This window comes from Asterias amurensis, chromosome 6, assembly GCF_032118995.1.
Source record: "Asterias amurensis chromosome 6, ASM3211899v1".
Lineage (NCBI taxonomy): Eukaryota > Metazoa > Echinodermata > Asteroidea > Forcipulatida > Asteriidae > Asterias > Asterias amurensis.
Genome location: NC_092653.1, coordinates 407,362 through 432,052, shown reverse-complemented (window position 1 = coordinate 432,052; position 24,691 = coordinate 407,362). Strand labels below are relative to the sequence as shown.

Genomic DNA, 24,691 nt, shown 5'->3' with positions numbered 1-24,691 from the left:
CACAAAGTGGTTGTTGGATCAGTGAAATACCTCCATCATAACTGAGCAATAATGAAACTCCCAATATTAAAAAGGTCAATTCGGCTGGGATCTCTAGAAATTAACATAACAATCAACTCAATTGAATGATCCAAATCATTGACAAAAGGTTTCATTTTTGCCGCCGCCCTGGGAGGCCGTCCCTACTATGCATGGTACCTAGACGACCCAGATGTGATGCTAATAGCAATCAATAATCAACATACAGAACCAGCCTATTGGTGACCTACATTTTTCTACTATGAATGAAACGAAAGCGCGCCACTGATAGCGCGCCATTACGTTGTAAACAATCCACCACGACGTAAAGCATGCACGTTTGTTGATGTTTTCATCATCACGACAATTTATATTTCCTCGTAAATTATTCCTTCATAGATACTTTGGATTGAGTCGAACCAAGATGGAAAAGGAGAGAAAAGTATACAAAGTCGTTCTGACTGGAGGTAAGTTGTTTTGATTGAAGAAAAATGTGATAAAAAGCGAAGAGCGAGTGGATTTATAAAATGTGGCGCTGGTTTGTCGACTCGTTCGAGATGGATGGATCGAGCGAGGTAGCTAAGGTACAAGTAGGCCTACATGGGAAGCAATGTACATTTGCACTGTCGTAGTGGCACTAGTACATGTACATGTACTAGACGTACTACACACGGCTGATCGGCACAATGTGGTTGCCGTGACGTGCAAACGTGGTGATAGTGATATGGTGATTGATACAATCACGTGGGAAATAATTTGGACATAAATATTCTTTGGGAAAGAATTTGGTTTTCATTTGTAAAAATGTAAGACTATATTTTGATTTTAAAAGAAAAGGGATTTCTTCGTCAGGGTGGAGTTTTATTTGTTGATAATAAAGCATTTGTTACATTTTGTACAACCTATCCTAAATTGGGGGGGGGGGAGGGGGGGTTGATAATAATATTATAAGCTATTGAAAAAAATGTTTACCTGCATGTTTATTATACACATCATGGTTATTCATTAGTTTACATTCATAAATACCCAAGACAGCTTCGCTATTCCTATTGGTGGAGCGGCTTTGAAAAATCTCACGCATAGCTGGCCTCTGGACTTGGCATCTCTGACGCCAAACAAATTCTTCACAAAGTCTTTGATTTTTTTTTTCAAACCTCGAATTTTCAAGTATCAAAGTGTCCATGGCGTCCATGTGATTCCAGGAATGGGACTTGAGTGTCGGGACAAAGGGTGTGTATCCATTATTTTGACCATGCTGACTTACTAGCTTACTCATCAGAAATAGAAGAGTGGGCAGCATTCCGCTTGGCATCAATGACACATTGTGTCCATGGAATATTCAGGGAATAATTTAATGTAAGAATATGAATATATAAGCACCTTACCTAAGAGTTAAGTTAAGGGAAGTGGGCGGGTGGGGTATAGTTAAACAAGAATGAACCAATTGGGACAACGTGGTTCAATGGTTATTATGATTCTGATGAGTAGGATACTTTTATGCTAGTTTTTACCCAAATCATGATCTTTATCTGGGTTTGCTTATGGTTTGTGAGAAAGTGTTGGTCAGAAACAGCTTTCTATCTGAATAGAGGGCAGGGGAAGTTGTTGAGGAATAATCATCCAGTGCTGTTTATGGAAGTTGTGTTTTGGTGGACGATTCAATTCTTTTCTCTGTGATGTGAACCAAACTCAAGGAAGATACAAACCAATTAAGTTCAACAAAGAATCAAACCAAACAGGGGTACAATCCTAGATACATGTCACTCAGGATCCTACATATGCAGTTTTGCATACTTTTTTACCCACTTTAAACAGATAAAAATACATTGAATGTAATGGATGATTATATAGAAATTTATGTTTTATGGAATAGTTCACTTGTCAGTCAAATCCAAGCGAAAGGTGGATGTCAGTCATGGGACAAACAAAAACGTTTATGAAGATATTAAATGTCATAGTGTTTTTGTTTTGCTCAAAGATTTCCCTGAAAAAGAGATACTTACTGTGTTAGAATAATCAGAAATAGAATAAAATGATTGGAATAACAAAATCACTTCTAATCGTTGATATAGGTTTTTTAAATAAATCTTTTTCTCTTTTTTTCCCCTTTTTTGTGCTCTCTTTTATCTGATGCAAAATGTTCTTGGTCATCATACCAGAACTTGTGACTTTGTTTTACCAAAAAAAGTACATCATAGATAAAATGGTTTCCTTCTAATTCTTATTATACTCAAATTTACTGAGTCACCGCCATTTAACTACAAAATGATCCTTAAAAGTTATTCTAATATTTGCATACAAATGTATCTGTTTCTTAAAAAAAAAAAACATGTTTTACCTCAAGTTTCTCAGAATCATGCAAGATTATTTAGTAATCTGAACTGAGAATGTAACAAAATCCACAAACATCGTTGGTAAGTTTTTTATTTTTTATTTATTGATATGTTTTTAAATCATTAAATATTGATCTTTCATTTGTTAAATTAAGTTAAACATTTTACTGTGAAGTTTTGAACATGTCCGGAAGACTTGTTCTGTTTGCTCAATGTTTGACGTGTGTCTACATTAAAGGCATTGGACACTATTGGTATTGTCAAAGACTATAGCCTCCACAGTTGGTGTATCTCAACATATGCATAAAACATAAACCTGTGAAAATTTGAGCTCAATCGGCCATCGAAGATGCGAGATAATAATGAAAGAAAAAAACACCCTTGTCACACAAAGTTGTGTGCGTTTAGATGGTTGATTTCGAGACCTCTCAAGTTCTGAATCTGAGGTCTCAAAATCAAATTCGTGGAAAATCACTTCTTACTCGAAAACTATGGCACTTCAGAGGGAGCTGTTTCTCACAATGCTTGTTACCTTCAACCTCTCCCAATTACTTGTCACCAAGAACGGTTTTATGCTAATAATTATTTTGAGTAATTACCAATAGTGTCCACTGCCTTTAAGCGTTACCAGGATATGCACACATGGATGGAGCTTTCTCTATGATCACATGCAGTCATTAAAATAATTGAAGGTTAGGAGTCTGACTAGGAGTTGATTAAAAGATAACGAGCTGTTCATGGTTAAAAACTCAAGGTCAATCTGGAGGTCATATGAATCAAATGTCAAGAGTGAACCAATCTGATAAATGTAATTGGGAAATATCTCTTGTTTCATAGAGCATTGCTTACTCGATACAATGCTACAATGTACATGAGAATTATTTATCTTGAAACTCATTGAAAATGCATTCTAGAAGTCCAAGATTTATTAAATTGTGAGCAGATAAGTAAAAGCCCTTGTATCACAGCTTTGCTTAGGTTTGTGTCTGTGTTAAATTAACATTGCTTAAAGCCATTATACACTTTCGGAACAGAAAAAAAAAGATAAGTTCACAGATTTACAAATAACTTACAGGGTTTGCAGAAGGACTTGGTAAAAGACTTCTCTTTAAATATTATTCCTTGAAATGCTTTACTTTTTTAGAAAACATTAAAACAATTATCAATTCTCGACAGCGAGAATTACGGAAACAGGGGTGGGTTTTCCCGTTATTTTCTCCCGACTCCGATGACCGATTGAGCCTAAATTTTCACAGGTTTGTTATTTTATATATAAGTTGTGATACACGAAGTGTGGGCCTTGGACAATACTGTTTACCGAAAGTGTCCAATGGCTTTAAGTCTTTGCATGATACATTACATGAACACCATACGCTCTGTGTACGTCACAAATGAGCAGGGCACTAATGTAAAGCGCATTGAGACAGCTACTGTGAAATGCGCTTTAAGAACTTGTTACGTTTATTAATTAACACATCCTTAATTGTGTATCACACATGAACACTATACGTGTATTTATACATAACGCATGAACACCATTCAGCTTTAGTAGAGTGTTACACCATAATGATGGGTCAGCCATGTTAACAAACATTTTACTTTGAGTGTCGAGGTCTAAGGTTATGTTGACAGCTGATTGAAATAAAAACCTATCACTTCCTTTGCAACTTGTTCCTTTGTTCATATGTACCCTAGCAACCGCACATAAATAAATACCCTTGACCCATTGTATTACTACATGATCAGTGTTGACTATGGGATGGCACTCCAGTGCTATCAGTGTAAAAAACGTAGAGACTAGTAATGTAAAAGATGTTAATTTTGCATCAGGGATAAAGATTATTTGTTTTTTGCCCATCACCGATGTTGTAATGTTTATGTAAAAAGAATGAGCTGTAGTATAGTGCCCTGCAGTCTGCAGAGAAGTCGAGACCTGTCCGAGTTCATTTAAATTGTCTCCATGGAGGTCCCTTCATGGTGATATTAAAGAGGGGCTTCCAAAGTCAATTTGTTTTTGGTGATGCACTTTTTTTTAAAGTATAGAATCCTCAAGAAAATTGGGGCAAAATTACATTAGCCTTACAGTAAAAAGGTGTATTTATGCAATTTTATTTGATACTCTTTCAGAGTGAAGTTTGAACAAGATGTCATTGGATATTACAAACAAAATTGGTCTAGATGCATTTCAAAGAGGAATTTTTCAGTTGTTATAAACTCAATTCATCGCCGTTTTGGTTTGAATATTTTCAAAATTCAGGAATGAACTAAACCTTTTTTGTAGACAAGTACAAATGTTTTTGGATGATGACAAAAGTGGCACTAAAGGTATCAAATTTACATTTGACACTGTTTAATGCAAGGTTAGAGACTTTTATTTATAACGACTTTCTACTGAAAAATGAGTGCACCACAAAACAAAATTTGATCTTGCAGCCCATGTTTTTCATGTGCAATTTGTTTCTGTAGACGCGTCAATCCTTTTCTGAGAGATATTACAATGGGGAACGTTTCTTGCAATTATTTGTTCCCTTTTTAATCAATGAGTGTTTCGCTGATTGCCTGCTGGCAGGGCGGCGTTGATCAACGCTCTTGTTTAGACAAATCTATTTTTAGTGGAAAACAAACAACTTGCATTGATTACCCATCCCTCTTCAAGCCCCTCTAAAAATATATTAAGAATCTGCATGCGTGAAGGTAATGTGTGCATTGTAATGAATTGAGTTGTGCTTCTTCCAATAAGGGTAATTTTTGTGGGTGAATTTGTATTTTAAAGTATTTTATTAGTGTAAAATCTAAGAATTTTTTTTAATTTTCCTGAACATTGTTGGAATCGCGACTTAATTTCACGAATCTGCTTAAACAACAAATTTTGAAGAAGAAAAAAGTTTTTCATGTGACATAGCAGTTTGGCTGGTATCCTGTTTCGGGTAAAGCACAATTTGTTATTGCTTAAAGGAACACGTTGCCTTGGATCGGACGAGTTGGTCAAAACAAAAGCGTTTGTAACCGTTTTTTATAAAATGCATATGGTTGGAAAGATGTTTTAAAAGTAGAATACAATGATCCACACAAGTTTGCCTCGAAATTGCGTGGTTTTCCTTCTACTGTGCGAACTACGAGGTCGGCCATTTATGGGGGTCAAAATTTTGACCCCCATAAATGGCCGACGTGTTAGTCGACGAGGTACAAGGAAAACCACGCAATTTTGAGGCATGTTTGTGTGGATCATTATATTCTACTTTTACAACATCTTTCTACCCATATGCATTTTGTAAAAAACGGTTACAAACGCTTTTCAAAGACCAACTCGACCGATCCAAGGCAACGTGTTCCTTTAAAGACACTGGACACTATTGGTAATTGTCAAAGACTATAGCCTTAGTTGGTGTATCTCAACATAAACATAAAATAACAAACCTGTGTAAATTTGAGCTCAATTGGACGTCCAAGTTGCGAGAAGATGATGAAAGAAAAATACACTCTTGTCACGAGAAGTTGTGCGCGTTTAGATGGTTGATTTTGAGACCTCAAATTCTAAATCTGCGGTCTCGAAATCAAAATAGTAGAAAATTACTTCTTTCTCAAAAACTATGGCACTTCAGCATGTTCAGAGGGAGCTGTTTCTCACAATGTTTTATACCATCAACCTCCCCCCATTACTCGTCACCAAGAAAGGTTTTATGCTAATAATTATTTTGAGTAATTACCAATAGTGTCCACTGTCTTTAAGCTCACCTACTTGTGCTTAAAGGCAGCTCTATGAAAATCGGCCCTGGTCTGATGCTAAGTTTTCTATAACGGTTTTTGCCCATACTGTATGAAGCACTGTATAGGCCTACTCGATACTTTTTAAAGTCCTGTGAAAGAAATTGACACCACTTCGATGGGATTCGCATCGAAAAAGCTGCCATTTAAGAGCAGGTTCTTGGCAACCTGTAGAACACCAGGCTTGCCCAGTTAGAGGCAATTTGAATCCTATATTTTTAGCAGTGGTACATGTAAAGTAACAACTGATAGCGATCAGGGATAAAGAATATTATAATGTAAACAATTTACAAAACAGACCTATTAAATTTAATGTAGATACAGGTCTATCAAATTAATTTTTAATTTATATACACATATTATTTTGCATATAAAAGGGATAAAGGGATTATCTTGGGGCCATTCATAATAGTCCAAAAAAAAACCGTATATATATTCTTTCGAAATTGTGGGTGGGTGGGTCAAAAGAAATAACTGAAAATCGATCTGCTGGATCTTGGAGTCCTTTGACCTGATAAATATGCATCATTTGAAGCATTACTTTGTTCTTTAGTTTATAGAGTATATTGTGTTGTGAATCAATATTTAAAATTGAAATATTTTTAACATCATGCCTAATGTGTATGAAGCGCTATGTACCTCAGTACATTGTGTACTTTCCCAAGTTCAAATGAACAATGTGTGGGCAATTATCACTCCGGTGGGATTCGGACCCGTAACAGGGAATTTTTGTAAAATTTTGCAGCTATAAGGGCACAGAATTTCTTATGAAAGCAAAAATTATGATACACTTTTTGTTTTGTTTTAACAATTGAAAACACTTCCAAATGTAACCTGGAGAGTCATTAAGAAATGATAGATTTAATGACATTTTTACTTATTTGAGGTTGACTTAATTGAGATTGATATTTCGTTGTATTTTAGGTCCATGTGGGGGGAAGACAACTGGACAGGCTCATGTTAGAACCTTCTTTGAGAATTTGGGATACAAAGTTTATATGGTTCCAGAAACGGCTACTCATCTATTATCGTAAGTATAATGTACGTTGTATGTCTCTGAAAGACAACACAACAACATGGGAATAACAGCATTATTTAAAAAGAGCAAATAAATAATTCCAGTGTTTTTGCAATGTCAGCAGAAAAACCATGTCCAACCCTGATTTGTGCCATTTTATTAAGTTTTTCTTCTTTTTGAGTGACAGGCCTTGATGATTATTCGTCATGGACACCCCCCCCCCCCCCATCCAAAGTCATCTTAAGTCCCTTTTACACTAGTCTATTCTCTGAGGGCAATTCCTCAAGGAATAACGGGCAGCTCTTTCACACTTAGATCGCTTTACCTCAGATTTACCCTTCTTGCCAAATGGGTGAAGAGAAGCAATTAAGTGTCTTGCTCAAAGACACAAGTGTCATGACCAGGATTTGAATTTGAACCTTCATCCTGAATACTTGGCCACCATAACTTAGGTCTGATGCATTAAACTGCTCAGGCACAACACACGTAGAGTGAGTGTCGTATTTCTGCTATTACGCAGAACCAATTAAGCACTTATCAGATGCACAGTGTGTGATATTTATAGAATGGCAAATCCACCTGTCCATGCAGATCATTCAAGGTGTGATGTACATGTAGAGAGATGTGGAGTCAGTTTATAATCCAGATACTTTACCAATCTTTTGTTGGAAGCTATGGATTGACTGCAATTGGCTAGTTTGTAATCAAATCAATCTAGACAAATTCACAGCACACTATTATTTTAGATTTTGACGAAGATCAAGTGAAGGGCATTTAAAATGTTTTAAATTCACAAAATTTATAATTTAAAGTGTTATCCAATGACATCATGCTCCTGATGATCTTGCAAAACTCGTGTATTATTTTTACAAACTTACGCACCCTTTCACTCAAACCACTCAACAAACAAACAAACAAACAAACAAACACCCCCAACAATCAAACAGACAAAGAAATCTTTTTAGGACAAAAAAATAACAATAAATTTAACATCTATTTAAGAAATATATCTTGAAGACATTTTTACCTTGACATTTTAAATGCTGATTATTTCCACATCTGGTGTTATCTTTGATATTTAATGTCATGTGTGGACGGTTTAGGCTGATAAGCATTTGATTAGACTCAGTAGACATTTCATCTCTTTGCTAGAATATTTATCTATTTATCTATGTATTATCTATGTTATCGTCCTAATATGTAGGCATCAGGAGGTCCATGTGCAAGGAATGTCAAGATTCTATATTATCAGATGGAAAGAAGGAAATGTCAAGCTTTAAATAAATAGTGTTTCGGTCTGCGCTATCCCTGAATGTTGAACTGAAATTGCTAAAAAGGAATGTGGATCATGTAACGAACTGAAACATTGCACAGAATGCAAACATGTCTCTTATTCTACAGAATGTTGAATTCTGTCAGGTAATTTAAATCAAGGGAACATCTTTCGTTATAAATAAGCCACTTTGGTTTGTTTTTCTTACCTTTAATTGAATGTGTTTATTTATGAAAAAGAGACTTTGTGAACAATATTCCCTGTGCTGTATTTTGAATGTATTACTTCAGCCCTATTTGATGTGTTGCATGACACGTCTCAGGAATTGGCAGTCATTAATGGAATAAACCATTGATGTGTAAGAAAGTAAACATTTCCGTTAATTACTTTTTATGGATTTCTCTGTTTCAATTTGTAGTGGAGGAGTGAAATTTCCAGAGCTAAGTGAGGAGGAAGGTGAGTTTGAAGGATTGATTTGTCGTTGTGTTTGACGGTTAGTTTTCTAACCGTTTCTGAAATGTAAAGAAGTAGGTCCCGGCACTAGAAGAGTCTTTCTTGAAGGCTCAGTGATAACACAACATCAGGCCTTATACTTCACGGAGGCAATGAAGGCGATTGCCTCCATGCCCCCTGGTCATTGCCTTGGTGCCATTGAAATGCTCTAGTAGAAACTTACAATTTCCTCATAGGATGCCCTTTATCAAGAAGAAAATGCCTTGGTGCCCTTGCCCTTTCAGAAACGAAGCATACAGGCCTGCAACATACATGGACAGGTTCATAGTGTGACAAAAGCTGTCAAGTGGAGAAAGTACATAAAATTAAGAAAGTGACGAGGTGGTGGGGGGGGGGGGGGTTGTGTAGGGGCTGGTTTCTACACAAGGGGTTGGAATCACAAAGGGCAAACAAACATAGTCGGGAATATATTTTTTTTTATGAGATTATATTCAGAAACAACATTTTTTTAGAAATCAAGAATGGGTGATAAAAGATCTGCCAAAATTTAAAATAATAATGTAGTTTTGTATTATTACCTGAAAGATTAACCCATCTTTAAATTCTTTTGTGTCCAATTTGACAGCTTACACATTTCAGGTGAACCTGCTAAAGACGATGTTACAAACTGAAGATACGTTTTTCACGCTGGCTGAAACCTGCAAGAAGAAATGTTTGATCATCTGTGACCGTGGGGCTATGGACGCCACAGCATGTGAGTTTAGGATCTTGTATAATTATACACTTACTAACCGATAACCTCGCTGGTAGCCTTGATTCTACAAAACTTCTTTAAGTTTTTGTCAATCAGACTATTGAACCAGACAACACTACAAAGAGTAACAACTGAGAAAATAACTCTGTCTACGCCATACCAGTAAACAGTGCTGATAATTGCATTGGTTTTACTGGCAATTCTGAAGACAGATGTTAACTTCATTATCAGGCATGAGAATCTTCCGGATTTTTCCGGAATTCCGGATTTTTCACTTCAAAATATGTGGTCTCCGAGTTCAATGTGAATTTGAATTAAAAATCGGGGGGTAGGTTTTTGGGGGTATACATTTGGATTTCTCTAATCCCTCTTCTCTAGTCAGACAATGTAAGTTTACCTTTGTAATTGTTATTATCGCGGATCCACACGTACGGCGTTCATGAAAAAACGGCACCTAAACGATAAATTGCCGTCAAGCAACTGGCCCAGTTTACGGCTTGTGGTCTTCCTGGCATCGCGCATGCATGCAGCAGCAGCGACAGATGTATAAACTTGCCTCATTCCTCGTTCGTTTATAGTGGTAGGGTTCAATGTTTGCGTGTAATGCGCTGGCTGCTGCAGCAAAGATTACACGTGTGGAGACTTTTGAAAGTCTACTGAAAAAACAATGCACGTGTTTGCACCATGTGTACTGTGTACTGTGTACGTGCAGGTTTGTACACGAACCAATGAGCGGCGCGGCACGAATCTGAAAACGCCGGCAGTCCATTGGGAACCAGCGGACACACGGTACGTCCGGACGACGTGCTTTCTTCATTGGTTCTATTTCTATGTTGGGGTCTAATCTCAACCTCGTTCCAGTTATACCCTCTTTTCAAAAACACATCGCTCTCGCCAAATATATAGGCCTATATATATTTTAAAATGTGCGTCGCCGACGGATCGTTAAAATCACAAACATTTAATTGCAAAAGAATTTCTTTTACACAACCGAATTTCAAATCAAGAACCTATAAAAATGGTTGTTGGTGAGAAAAAAGCATTTTCAAGGGCAGAAATAAGGGATAAGATCGTCAAAAAAATAAACATATTATTACTATTTTTATTTTTTCCCCTTTCTTTTTCCGGAGTTGTAACAAAATCGCAGGCGAACCCAAAATTGTTTGAACTGTTTGAGCTTTACATTCCTTATTTTCCCTTAAACCTATTATTAAAAAAAAGAGAGGAAAAATCATACAAAAGTAGCTCACTTCTACCTGGAAAAATAGGTGTCGGAAATGCATCAGAGACCACCACAGAGCTTCTAAAGTACCCAGAGCTTCGCACACAAAAATGATAGAATATTGACATTTCCAATCAACTGAATTTGTTTCCTGTTTTTTTATCATCACCCATTCTCATGCCTGCATTATATAAGACTTTGGAATGAACCAATGAGGTAGAAATTATGAATAAACCAAAGACGAGATGAAGATTAAGTTTTTGTGAAAACCCATTATGGCGAAAATGGTCAATATATAGTGAGTAGATGACTGATACTCGAGCCAGAGTGCTGTGAATTTACATCACACTGACAACCAGGAAGGAAATAAACTTTGCCAAGCCAACTTTTCTTGAAAGTTTTTCTGTTCTTTCCTCGGCAGATCTTCCTGAAGGGAAATGGGATGCAATGAGGCAACAGTATGGGTTTGATAATGTGGATCTACGAGACAAAAGATACGACCAGGTCATACACATGGTTAGTGGAAAAAATAATGTAATGTACTTTCTGCAGGCTGATGTGTACAGGGTAAAGTTATTAAAAATACTCTGATGTGAATGTTTTTGTTTGCACCAACCCGGTTTTTGTACAAACTATCATCATCATTCTCCCAGCTTTTCTCTGCATGTTGGTTTTAATTGAGCAATTTATATGAACTAGGGTTAGCAAAATGGTTTTTCAATTTTTTATCATTATTATTATTATTAATGGTTTATATTTCAAACAAATAACAACAGGAAGGAATGGACCGTATGGTAACCGATAGGTTAAATTGCACTTTACAATAATACATAAACTAGGGAAATGGAGTTCAGAAAAATATTAGTCAAAATACAATCAAGAGGACAAAAACAAAGAAAAACGTGCCAATTCTTTTTAACAAGTTGCACTAAACAGATACATTTAAAATGAACTTATTTAATGAATTTTCTACAAAACACAGCCATTGCTCACAAAATGTTTGTTTACTTTTTGATTAGTTTCCTTAGAACAAAGCACCATCACTACTAAACGTAAAATAAATGATAGTTACGTGAGTATTGGCTGTGTTTTGTAGAAAATACATTTATTAATTTGATATTTTACCAGCCTGTTGAACTTCTTTCACCGCAATTAAAATGGTTATAAAAAAAAGAGAAAACAAAAATATATGGCAGTGAACAGACAAATTGCAATCAATTACAAAGGAGGTCCAAAAAGGACCACACCAGGGTAAAAAAAACCTTATATTAGTCTCATAGAGTATCGTGATATTTGTGGTTATTTAAGGCTTCTTGAATTTGTTTGAAGATTTGTGTTTTCATTGCATTGTTTATTATGCGACATTCATTTTTCACAACGTCATAATAATATACTTGTAAATAACGTGACTTGTCTTTGTAACTGCCATTATGATAATTATAATTGTTTATTGAATTGAATTGTTTTGATTGTATTCTTTCAGCAATCAGCGGCGATCGGAGCTGATGAATTCTATAACGGTTCCCAAGGTAACGCCACACGATCAGAAAGCTGTGCATTTGCAGTCAAGGTGGATAACATGACCAAACGAGCCTGGGTTGGACATCCATACTTTGATATTATTGATAACTCGACAGACTTTGAAGCTAAGATTAAGAGAATGATCACGGTAAGAGGAATAAGCAACAATGAATCTGTTTAAGTTGGTTCGACATCTGCTCTAGAATTTCAAAGGTTGATCCCACCCAAGTATTATGCCTGTGATTTTTTCACAGAACTCAGGAAAGAACTTTGTACACAGTGTATACAGTGCTAACACACATTGGTGTCAGGGTAAAACCAAACAAATAGTAATAATGTAATTTAGTTTAAAGCCACTTTGCGGCAGATGAAAAAAAATCCAAGTTCTCAAGAATGAATTGTACACATGATGTTACCGCAAACAGAATATACATTGATACCTCACCATGCAATGCCTCATATCCCATGTTAAGTATTGTTTGAAGATTTGCATGGTGTGGATAAATAGGAAGAAACTATACATCAATAGTAAACTTGCGGGTACAACCATGTGTAAATCTCTTAGGGTGAGTGTTGGCACTGAGAAGAGCCGGTTTGGTCTCGACGTTTTGAACAGTTCCTGAAGACGAACCGAGTATACTGTTCGAAACATTAAGACCTAACTGGCTCTTCTCAGAGCCAACACTCACCCTAAGAGATTTACACATGGTTGTACCCGCAAGTTTACTATTTATTTATAGTTTCTTCTTAAATCCCATCTTAGTTCACATTAGTTAACCAAACCTGAAATCACTGATAAAGGGTTAACTTGCCAAAAAGATAGGTTAAACAAGTGCAGCATTGAGTCCATCAAATTCTGGCAAATTTTGCAGTTGGATTCTGATTAGTTTAAATGCAATGAGATTTTGATGAAGTATTTCTTTAGTTCTTATTTTGTGGCCTCACCTGGAAGTGCTCAAGTTGAGACCCATCTAGTAGTATTTAAACAGAGCTACTTCAAAAAGGATGTGGATTACTTGTCTATGGTGCAGTTTTTTATGGTAATCCTATTCATTAATTTTACTGAAATGAAGATCCTGTAAAATCAAAATAGATGACAGAAAAATGAGAAATAATTAAATGTTTTAATTGGTGTTTTTTAAAAGTTAGTTTGCAGTTACTCATTTTAATAAAGTCTTTCAATATTACTATTTAGGATTGAAATAAAGTCTTGCTTTACAAATTTTATTTCTGATTTTCTTGCAGGCAATAACTGATCGTTTAGGAATAGACATCGGAGATCGTTTGGCCAAGAACAGCGTCAAGCGGAAGTTTCTCATCTATGAAGTACCGGACGAGAATGTCTTTCCTCCATTTGAAGACTTTGAAGTGAAGCACGATTATCTAGTCTCATCAAGTGGTGGAACAAAAGCAAGGCTGAGAAAACGTGGACAAAAAGGTAATATTGCCCTCGTACTTGGCTGGTTGGGAGCTGGGGATGTCCACTATTTGAAACTTTGCATTGTGGAAGTTTAACTGAGAGAGGTTTACGGTAATACCATGTGAAAATATATTTTTGAGTAGTAGTGGTTCTGAAAGGAACCGGTTGTTTCAACAAAACGCTTCGATCAGTATGCTCAGATTGTCTTCACGTAGCACTTCAAGATGGTGGACAGTGTAGCATTTATATTGAGTCAATACAGTGACAAGTTTTGCAGCTACTCACTATTCTTGAGAGCATTTCTATGAAGCATGCCCATAAGGGACCTGTATGGGACCCATAAGGGACCTGTATGGGACCCATAAGGGACCTGTATGGGACCCATAAGGGACCTGTATGGGACCCGTATGGGACCTGTATGGGACCCGTATGGGACCTGTATGGGACCCATAAGGGACCTGTATGGGACCCATAAGGGACCTGTATGGGACCCATAAGGGACCTGTATGGGACCCGTATGGGACCTGTATGGGACCCGTATGGGACCTGTATGGGACCCATAAGGGACCTGTATGGGACCCATAAGGGACCTGTATGGGACCCATAAGGGACCTGTATGGGACCCATAAGGGACCTGTATGGGACCCATAAGGGACCTGTATGGGACCCATAAGGGACCTGTATGGGACCCATAAGGGACCTGTATGGGACCCGTATGGGACCTGTATGGGACCCGTATGGGACCTGTATGGGACCCATAAGGGACCTGTATGGGACCCATAAGGGACCTGTATGGGACCCATAAGGGACCTGTATGGGACCCGTATGGGACCTGTATGGGACCCGTATGGGACCTGTATGGGACCCATAAGGGACCTGTATGGGACCCATAAGGGACCTGTATGGGACCCATAAGGGACCTGTATGGGACCCATAAGGGACCTGTATGGGACCCATAAGGGACCTGTATGGGACCCATAAGGGACCTGTATGGGACCCATAAGGGACCTGTATGGGACCCATAAGGGACCTGTATGGGACCCATAAGGGACCTGTATGGGACCCGTATGGGACCTGTATGGGACCCGTATGGGACCTGTATGGGACCCATAAGGGACCTGTATGGGACCCATAAGGGACCTGTATGGGACCCATAAGGGACCTGTATGGGACCCATAAGGGACCTGTATGGGACCCATAAGGGACCTATATGGGACCCATAAGGGACCTGTATGGGACCCATAAGGGACCTGTATGGGACCCATAAGGGACCTATATGGGACCCATAAGGGACCTGTATGGGACCCATAAGGGACCTGTATGGGACCCATAAGGGACCTGTATGGGACCCATAAGGGACCTATATGGGACCCATAAGGGACCTGTATGGGACCCATAAGGGACCTGTATGGGACCCATAAGGGACCTATATGGGACCCATAAGGGACCTGTATGGGACCCATAAGGGACCTGTATGGGACCCATAAGGGACCTGTATGGGACCCATAAGGGACCTGTATGGGACCTGTAAGGGACCTGTATGGGACCCATAAGGGACCTGTATGGGACCCGTATGGGACCCATAAGGGACCAATATGGAACCCATTTTGGCTTGCTACCTGGGTTCCCATGTTCATTGCTTGAACTTATGAAGTGAACAGAATCGTCCACTTAGAGAGAAATGAACATTCTGTAACAGTTGCTTCTTACTTAACACTGTCAGCCATTTCTATTTCTCATCAGCTTTTCTCAAACCTCGGTATTGGCTGCGACTTGTCTGCGTGCCGAGTACACAGTGGAAACACAGCTCGGCCTTCAGGCCTACACATTTTTTGGAGTAGCGTGTATTTTGCACGTGGTAATTCATAATTCAGCAGGTTGAGCCTGGAGCTGGAGTCCAAGCTGAGGTTTGAGGAAGGCCCTAGGTATCTACACCTAGATGCATACAGTGTTTCATCCAGCTTAACATTGACGGTTGTCTATTCTTATTGTATTTTTCATTAGGTATCTACACATACAGGCATACAGAGTTTCATTCAAATCAACATTGTCTATTCTTGTTGTATTTATCAAATCTTGTTGTATTTCCTTTCCTAGGTATCTACACCTACATGCATACCGTATGTCATCCAGAAATTACTAAGCAGGCAATAACGATCAGAACGCCTATAACATCCAAACAATACCAGGTAAAATATTTTATTATAACTCTTAAATATTTATGAACAGATGTAGCTGATCTTATTATTAAATGCTACATCCTTAAAATGGCGTACCGTTTTCATCCTCATGAAAATATAAAGAGGGTAAAATCTTGAATGTACAATAACGTAGGGGATTTTCACATTTTATAGATGCATAACACCCCCTTCCCCCTGCACCCATGACACGTTTCTTGCTATGCTGCTACCTTCATTGAAGTCCTAATAACACAACACAACGGCTATGCCCAGGTTAATGTGGTGCACTGTAAGAGTTTTTGCATTAGTACTTGAAAACTGAAGCAATATTCAAAATTAACACTTGACTGCAGGCTCAAGAACACTTTTAAATACACAATTTGCTGCACACAAAAAGGTCATTACTCACTCCATTGGTTGCTTGTGTACAAACAGGGACTCTGTAACAAAGATACATGTATGACCTTAATACACTACATAGAAAGCATCATTTTCTCATCAAGATTTTAACTTATCATACAACCTTCCTGATAAAGATGGATTCTGAGATTGGTTTCTTGGAGTCCAAGAATAATGTAGTTCTACCTACCGCTATTGTAAATACGTTTCACTCCTAGGCTAGGAGCTTCTTTAGACTGGTAACCATGTTAAAAGCCGACATGGTCACCAGTCAGAAGAAGCTTCTAGTTTTTAGTCGACGTACTTTAAAAATAATGACTTGTTTCTAAACTCCTGTTCATCTTTCTACTCTAAGATTCTACTGGCCCAGCGTGAACCAACAAGGTACCAGGTTGTCAAAACTCGTCGTTGTTTTGTATGGAATGATCAATACTTCCAGATGGATATCTACAGGGAACCAGACAATGACAGGTTTGATTGGTTTTTATTGTTTTTGATTGAATGAAGGAATCGTCATCGTAAGATTACCTAGATATTTTACCCGTGTCTTTCGAAAACGACAGACCTTAAACATAGCATTCCATGAGTGTGGCATCTTTAGATTAAAAAGTCAATAAGTTAGCAGGGCTCTCCCTTAAAAGGAACTTGTTTGGTAATTACTCGAAACAAATATTAACTAAAAAACTGACTTGGTAACGAGCATTGGAGAGCTGTTGATAATATAAAACATTGTAAGAAACAGCTCCCTCTGAAGTAACGTTGTTTTTGAGAAAGAGGCAATTTCTCACTAAAATATTAAAAGACTTCTAGCTAGAAGTCTTTTATTCCTGTCTGAAAGCACACAAATTCGTCCAACAAGGGTGTTTTTTCTTTCATAATTTTCTTGATGACCAATTGAGCCCAAATTTTCACAGGCTTGTTATTTTATGGTTATGATTGGATACACCAAGTGAGAAGACTGGTCTTTGACAATTACCAATAGTGTCCAGTGTCTTTAACAGTGGTCCGCTGGCCAAATGGCAGCTAAAACACTTGAGGACCAGTCAACATTCTCTCAAAGTGGTCCAGCTGGCTCTTTTAATGTTGAAGAAACATCCCTGTTCAATATGAATTACGGACTAGTTCAAAAGCTGACAAACTACTGAAATGACACGCTAATTGGTCCCGCTGGCTAGTTATTTACAAAGTTTCGGGCAACTCTGGTTAGTTGTTGATATTCATTAATCTAAGATCGGTTTGTTTCTTTCTGTAGATGCAAAGACTTGGTACTTCTTGAGACTTACACCACCTTGAAAGGAAATGACCTCAAACTTCCTGAGTTTCTTAAGATCAGTAAAGAAGTTACAGCAGACAAAGATTATTCCATGTTTAATCTCTCCAAGATCTAGAGAGATCTGGATACAATGCAAAGCGGCTTTCTGATGTGAGTAGAGAGTTAGAGTTACTACCGATAGTAAATCTAGGAAAGATACAGCGTTGATAATAGACCTTATACACATTATGGGCGCCCTCAACTATAGGTCATAAACAGGTTACTCTTTGGCCAAACCTGCGCGCCGTGCGTACAAATCTCCAGTGTTTTGATTGTTTTGTCATCATTTTACCTCTAAGATGGTAGCTGGATGCTTCAATGCACAAGGTCTATTCTTAACAAAGTGGAGTATGTTCTAGGAATGTTATATTGTTCAATTCCAGTGTGGCAAAACTAACAAAGGTATCAAAATGCGTTTGTCAATTAGGAGGATTTATTGCACAAATATTTTTTTTTTTTAAAGCAAGAAGTGGGGGTAAGAAAGTTTCTTTTTCAAAAGATGGTTTACATTAACCATATTATTTATCCTAACTCTAACCCTAACCCTAGCAAAGTTATTTGCTTTACAAAGCCACAATACAAGATAATGGCAAGAGTTAAGTATCAAACTCAAAATGTATTGGTACTCCTAAGAAGTATTTGAGATGGGAAAGAAGGCAAAATTGCGCACAGCGTTTACTCTTGAATAGACAATGCAGCAAACTGAATTCCGTTTGTGGAGTCAAAATGAGTAAGTAGTGAACTGCATCTAATCAAGAACTGACTATATATATATATTCATAAATACCTCAGACAGTTTCGCTATTCCTATTGGTGGAGAGCGCGTCACGTGGATGTGTTTAAACCTTTGTTTATGACCAGTAAAAAGTGTTGAAACATGGGCGTGACACGTGAGTTTGCACATGTGCTTATAAGACAGTTTCTTCATTCCTATTGGTCGAGAGCAACGGCCGAGACAGTTGTGCCACATCACGCGATACGTGCACAGCATTCCCTTATACGGAGTTGTTTACCCGAGGGCGGCGGAGGGCCTTACCATTTCATAGCTGGAGGGGTGTTGTGTTTCAAGAAATCATTAAAAAAAATTAATTTTTGCATTTATTTTACTTTTTTACCATAAGTGTTGATGTCTTTTGACCAAAAAGGTATTTATGAATTGGAATCAAAGTGTGTTGAATCGGTTTTCAACTAGTGGTTTAAACCCGTCGATGCCTGGTTCTTGATAGTTTACCTCGACTTCGTCTCGGTAAAATGATCAAGAACCAGGCCTTGTTGGGATTAAACCACTAGTTGAAAACCTCTTCACCACACATTGATTCCCTTAGTAAACTTGCGGGTACAATCATGTATTAAATGTCTTTTGTCAGAAGGTTGGCTCTGAAAAGAGTCGTTGTGGTCTCGATGTTTGGAACAGTCTACTCATCTTCTTTCTTTTCTTCTTTTCTCCTGAAGATGAGCAGCAGAGTATACTGTTTGAAATGTCGAGATCAAACACTCTCACAAAGGAGATTTAATATTATTTAGTTTTGTATTATTCCTAACTTATTCTTATTTATATTCACACCATGCAACGCCTCAAACATCACTTAGCATCTAATGTCGTCACAATTTTACCTTGTCTGTAGACAATTACAATGCACTACAAGCATCTTAAACTTTAACTGAAATATGAAGTTTTCTTGAATTTATGTCGGTGAAATATAAACCAAAAAGAAAATGCACAAGAGAAGCTTTCTCACAATCAGTTGAATTATTCCACATTGTTGTAATTAAAGGAACACATTGCCTTGGATCGGTCGAGTTGGTCTTTGAAAAACGTTTGTAACCGTTTTTTATAAAATGCGTATGGGTAGAAAGATGTTGTAAAAGTAGAATACAATGATCCACACAAACATGCCTCGAAATTGCACGGGTTTCCTTTTACCTCGTCCAATAACACGTCGGCCATTTATGGAGGTCAAAATTTTGACTCCCATAATAGGCCGACGGTGATAGTTCGCACGGTAGAAGGAAAACCACGCAATTTCGAGGCAAACGTGTGTGGATCATTGTATGCTACTTTTAAAACATCTTTCCAACCATATGCATTATATAAAAAACGGTTACTAACGCTTTTGTTTTGACCAACTCGTCCGATCCAAGGCAACGTGTTCCTTTAATAAATGTACCTTTTTGTCTCCTTGAGAAAGTAGAAACCTTGCTTTTAAACAAGAATTCTGTGGAAAAAATTATGATGTTAATGTCGGAAAATACGTAATCCATTGGGGAAGGGAAGGGTCAGCTAGTATTGAATGAAAATGCCAAAGTAAGAACAACTACATGTAGTAATGTAAATACATGGGAGTCTTCTTTTCAATTGTTGCTGTAAACAAATAGGATTTGAAACTTGCAGGGTGGAAGTATAACTAAGAGAGGTTTGCCGTATCACCATGTGAACATCTCTATTGAGTAGTGTTTGGTTCTGAAAAGAACCGTTGGTTAACAACAGAGTCCAGCTTTCTCCTTAAGATAATCAGAGCATACTGATCGAACATCGAGACGTTAACCATTGGTTGTTTTCAGAGCCAACACTACTCAAAAGAGGTTTTCACATGGTGTTATCACAAACCTCCCTTAGTTTGCTTTAAACAAGATGAATGAATTGGTTCAGTTAGATGTAAATCTCAACTGTGTATTCTTGAAGGTTTGAGATTATTCCAAATCAATTTATATTACTTCTGTCTAAGTGAGGTTCTCTGAAATGTACCTGAGAACATTTTTGTTAAATAGATGTACATAACATAAAGTATTAATATTTTTAACTTGAAGTGATAACTTTTATTTCATTCTGCAATTTGTAGAATTATGAAGTGAACATTTGGAGTGTTATTTATTTGTTGTGCTTATATTTTATCTTACAGGGCAGGGAGGTTTAAAGGTGTAAAATTGATTAAATTTAAATTCTTACTTTCTGGTCAAAAGTGTTCCAATGTTCCCATGGTAATGTGATTATAACTGTTAACAGAGACAGGATTGGTTGTTTTATAACCCCAGTGATTTGGCAAATTCCAAATTAAATTATTAATTGGTGCAGTATTTTACATCTGGTTGATTTCTCTAGAGTTGGATCTCACGTATGGGACATGTGGAATACTTGCCATTTATCAACTACAAACCTTTTTTCCTAATCAGGTATTTTCCTTCGCTCCATTGTTAATTTCTACAAAACCTAGCCGTTTGTTTGTGTGTATCTATTTATAATGACCGGCCTAAAGTAAAGAGCTTGTTTATAGCAGGGCCAGGGGTTTGAAGCATTGTGCTTTCATTGTACAGATTTATAATGGCTACTGTCAACCCATAGCAATAGCCATAGCCATACCATAGACAGAGCCATACCTTGGTTGTTCAGAAGCATCTTATTATAGCAATAAACCATATCCCCTAAGCTTATAGTCCTACTTTGATTCTCACAATAATTTTTTGTACGACAAATTATTTTTCCACCTTTGCATTCAATCTAAGTTGGAAATAGTTTTGAAATGGTTTGAAATTGATCTGGATATTTTGTTAAAGTTTGTATTGCAAAATTATGAAATTTTTGAAATCTCTTACTTTTCAGAAAGATTGATACTATTGTCTGGTCACCTTGCCCCTTACCATAACAAAAAACAAATTATAATAAATAGTTCATTGAACTGGTTACTGTTATTGAAGAGAGAAATTATATTTATTGTATTTGTTTGGTTTGAACATCTATGTTTTTATTTTTGGTGACAAATGCTTTACTTTGTACATAATAACTAACAATTTGTTTTGGCTTTTTCCTGGTCGAAGGAAAGAAAGGAGAGATAAGTTATAGAGGGAGAATCTCTAATAAATGTATTTTTCCTGGAATGTGAAAAGTAAAATATAATTAAAAACTGTCAAAACAAGCATACAAAGAAAGATGTTCATTGTTTAAACAAGTTCTTTTAAAAACTGTAAATATTGTATATTTTCTAAACAAGGTTTTTTGTCTCTCTATTTCTCTGCTTTTTATCTTTTGGTGCAATTTTATGGTATCTGATAAGGGGCTGTATTTTCACATTCTGTAATCAGTTGTGCACTTACTTTGATCAATGGAAATCTGCCCTTTGCAGTAATTTAATGCACTTTGACCATTGGTAATCTGCGTTATATTTGTAGGTCCTTCTCGCTACATAAACCTTGGAACAGGAGCTGTATTTTGACATCACCAACATCAGTTGCGCACTTTAAGCGTTTCCAAATAGGTGGTTACAGCTGTGGCTATGGGGATTTTGAAGCGCCGTCAAGCATCAAAAACACAGTCAATTATTGTAGCACTGATTCTTGCTGCAATGATTTTCCTGGTCAGATATCACAAAAATTGTTGTTTGGGTTTTTTCTTTTATCTGATGAACATGACTATCAAAAACGTACTTGAAAAATGTGCAACATTTATTTGAACATAGTGAACTATTCAATAGTGTAACAGGGAAAGTTCAAATTGGTGAAATTAATTGACATCAGTGTTGTAAGGATGGTGACTTGTGTATGTCAAACACGGCTTCTTGTTATATTGGTACATAGTGCTGTATACAACATAATGTCGGCAATCTTACTGTGTGTGGGGGGAGCTTGTTGAAATGTGTTAAGCTGTAGATTTGACATCTTACAAACAAGTGCCATCTTAAAAACATACTTCAAATCAAGCTGCCAGGATTGCCCATGTAACTATACCAGCCATCAATTTCACTAAACTCTTCCTTACTTGGGATTAATCTTAGGACTTAGGACGAGTCCCAACCCTGCACTGTAACATGTAAACCTTACTTAAGATTAATCCTGAATTAGGACTAGTTACTCGACCTAACTGGAGATAGAATTAATCCTAGAGTTTTGTGAAATCGGCTGCAGATTTAAAGTTGTTCTGCAATGCTTCAAAGTGCGCCATGATGGTTGCCTGGGTTACTTGGACTTAGATTCCACCCAGAATCCTTTGCATCCTGATCATGCGCATTATGACAGGCATATGGGCTATTGGATAGTTAGATTCAACTTAGTTGCCTTTACGTCTGAAATTATACATAAGATAATTTTCAATCATTCATGTTGCACAAAGATAAATAAAAGAATGGGTGTGTACCCTTTTTCCGGGTTACATTTTTAATGTAACGGCGTAAAAAGGCCCACTAATAGAAAATTCCCTGGTTCTAACGAAAGGTCGCAAATCTACTTAAAAACTGGGACGGAAAACAAAATCTTGCTCTTAAACAGTGATTTATTTACTTAACTCCAATAATAGTAACAGCCAAAAAAACAGAACCCAAAATTAATTTGCCAAGAAATAAAACAACACGTGACTGTGACTTTCTCAAACAAGATTAATTGGTTCTCAAAAAAAAATGCTTTAAGATCAAAAAAGAAAACAAACCAACTTGAAAAAACACTTATGCAATAAAAACCCTTGAAAGACTGATTCGAATTGGAGTAAAAACAACCCCAAAACAACGATAAAAAACCCACGAGAAAAACCGAAAAACCCACACAGCACTAAACAGTGAATTGCTCTAAAAATACAGAATTAACATAGACCTGTAAAATACAAAAGAAGAGATACAAACAAGTGATTAAATATAGTTACTGGGAAACAACTTAATTAACAGTTATACACGATACAGATATAACATGCATTCAACCAATTAAGCCTTGTCAGCAGACAACACTTAATCCAGCCACAAGGAAATCCCAACCAAACGTGTGGTGTTTACCTAATTACAAGAAACAAGAAAACTCTGTCAACTTAAACTGAACAATCTGTTACCAGGCAGAACTTAATACACTCTAGAGCCTCTTTTATCTGCACCCAACTCACATAAAGAAAAACATTAAAAAACTTCTTTCCTATAAAACATAAAAGACTTTACTCTTATACTAAATAGCCTGGCACTTGCCTCTGATAGCAAAACAAAAAGGGTTACTTTAGTTATTACACATAACCAAAGGCTAGCTTAATGTCCAGCCTCAACTGACCATATAGCTCACTAATCTGCAGGGCATGGAAGTAATTAGCCCACCAGATGGATGGAATGTAAACAAGCCCACACAGGGTCTACTGGGGCTACATAGGAGTTTTTTTTTCCCACAGTGATCAATGAGTGCACAGATTTTATAAAACACAACAGTAGCTTTTAAAAACAATAATGAAAGTTTGATCACAACACTGTTGGCCAGTATTTTCAAACGAAACATCTGACAAATACAAAAAAATAAAATATAAATGATAACTCAATACACCTACATCAAAGAAGAAACAAATTAATGTGTGAATTTCACATCCAAACAATGGGGAAAAATAAGCAAAGACCAAAATACTAAAACTCAAACAAAAACCAAACTAGCCATGATAATTTCTCCTGAACCATTTCATAATGAAAATCTACTACAGCAAATCTTAAAATTAAATAAGCTCCTCTGCAAACACTTCAAAATCCCCCAAAAAGTTAGTTTCACCCCAGAAAGGAAAACTTAAAAGGTTGTGAATTGTTCATAAAACAATAAAAAAACAACACCTGAATTTTTGTGAAGTAATAGTAGACATCATTAAAGATCCATTTTATACAATGCAAAAATAAGTAAATTCAATATAAAGACAAGAAACTCACCAGATTATTGAGCAGATTACACGGATGGGCAGGAGTGTCCAGAAAAGTACATGCTTTGTCTTAGCTGCCTAACTGCTCACTGACCTCATGGCTTTGGTCTACACCGCCAAGACAATGCTTTAGCCACAATTAAGTCAGGTCACAAATGTAAATAATAGTCTGGTGCAATCTTTACCAAAAAATAGCTTTAGGGCAAGGAAGTTATTCTGGGAATGTACTCTCATCAACAGGTGGAATTAATCAAGTTATACATGTAATGGCTCTGAAGCAAAAACTTTCGAAGTAACAATCCACCACTCTACAGGTGCAGTGGTGTATTAAATCTGGTCATGAGTGTCTTTCTTTAAGTTAAGTTTTCAGCCCCCCCCCCACCCGCCCC

General features: G+C 37.0%; 1 protein-coding gene across 1 annotated transcript; it reads left to right on the top strand.

The window, feature by feature from the left end:
* The first annotated feature begins 308 nt into the window (after positions 1 to 308).
* LOC139938114 (TRPL translocation defect protein 14-like) lies at positions 309 to 24,681 on the top strand. The gene is made up of 11 exons (XM_071933492.1): positions 309 to 485; positions 7,041 to 7,146; positions 8,826 to 8,863; positions 9,486 to 9,614; positions 11,258 to 11,352; positions 12,320 to 12,505; positions 13,603 to 13,795; positions 15,875 to 15,966; positions 16,712 to 16,827; positions 17,609 to 22,785; positions 24,617 to 24,681. Exons 1-10 carry the CDS (start codon positions 365 to 367, stop codon positions 17,742 to 17,744), a joined length of 1,212 nt encoding a protein of 403 aa, XP_071789593.1. The 5' UTR covers positions 309 to 364; the 3' UTR covers positions 17,745 to 22,785; positions 24,617 to 24,681.
* The last annotated feature ends 10 nt before the right edge of the window (positions 24,682 to 24,691 follow it).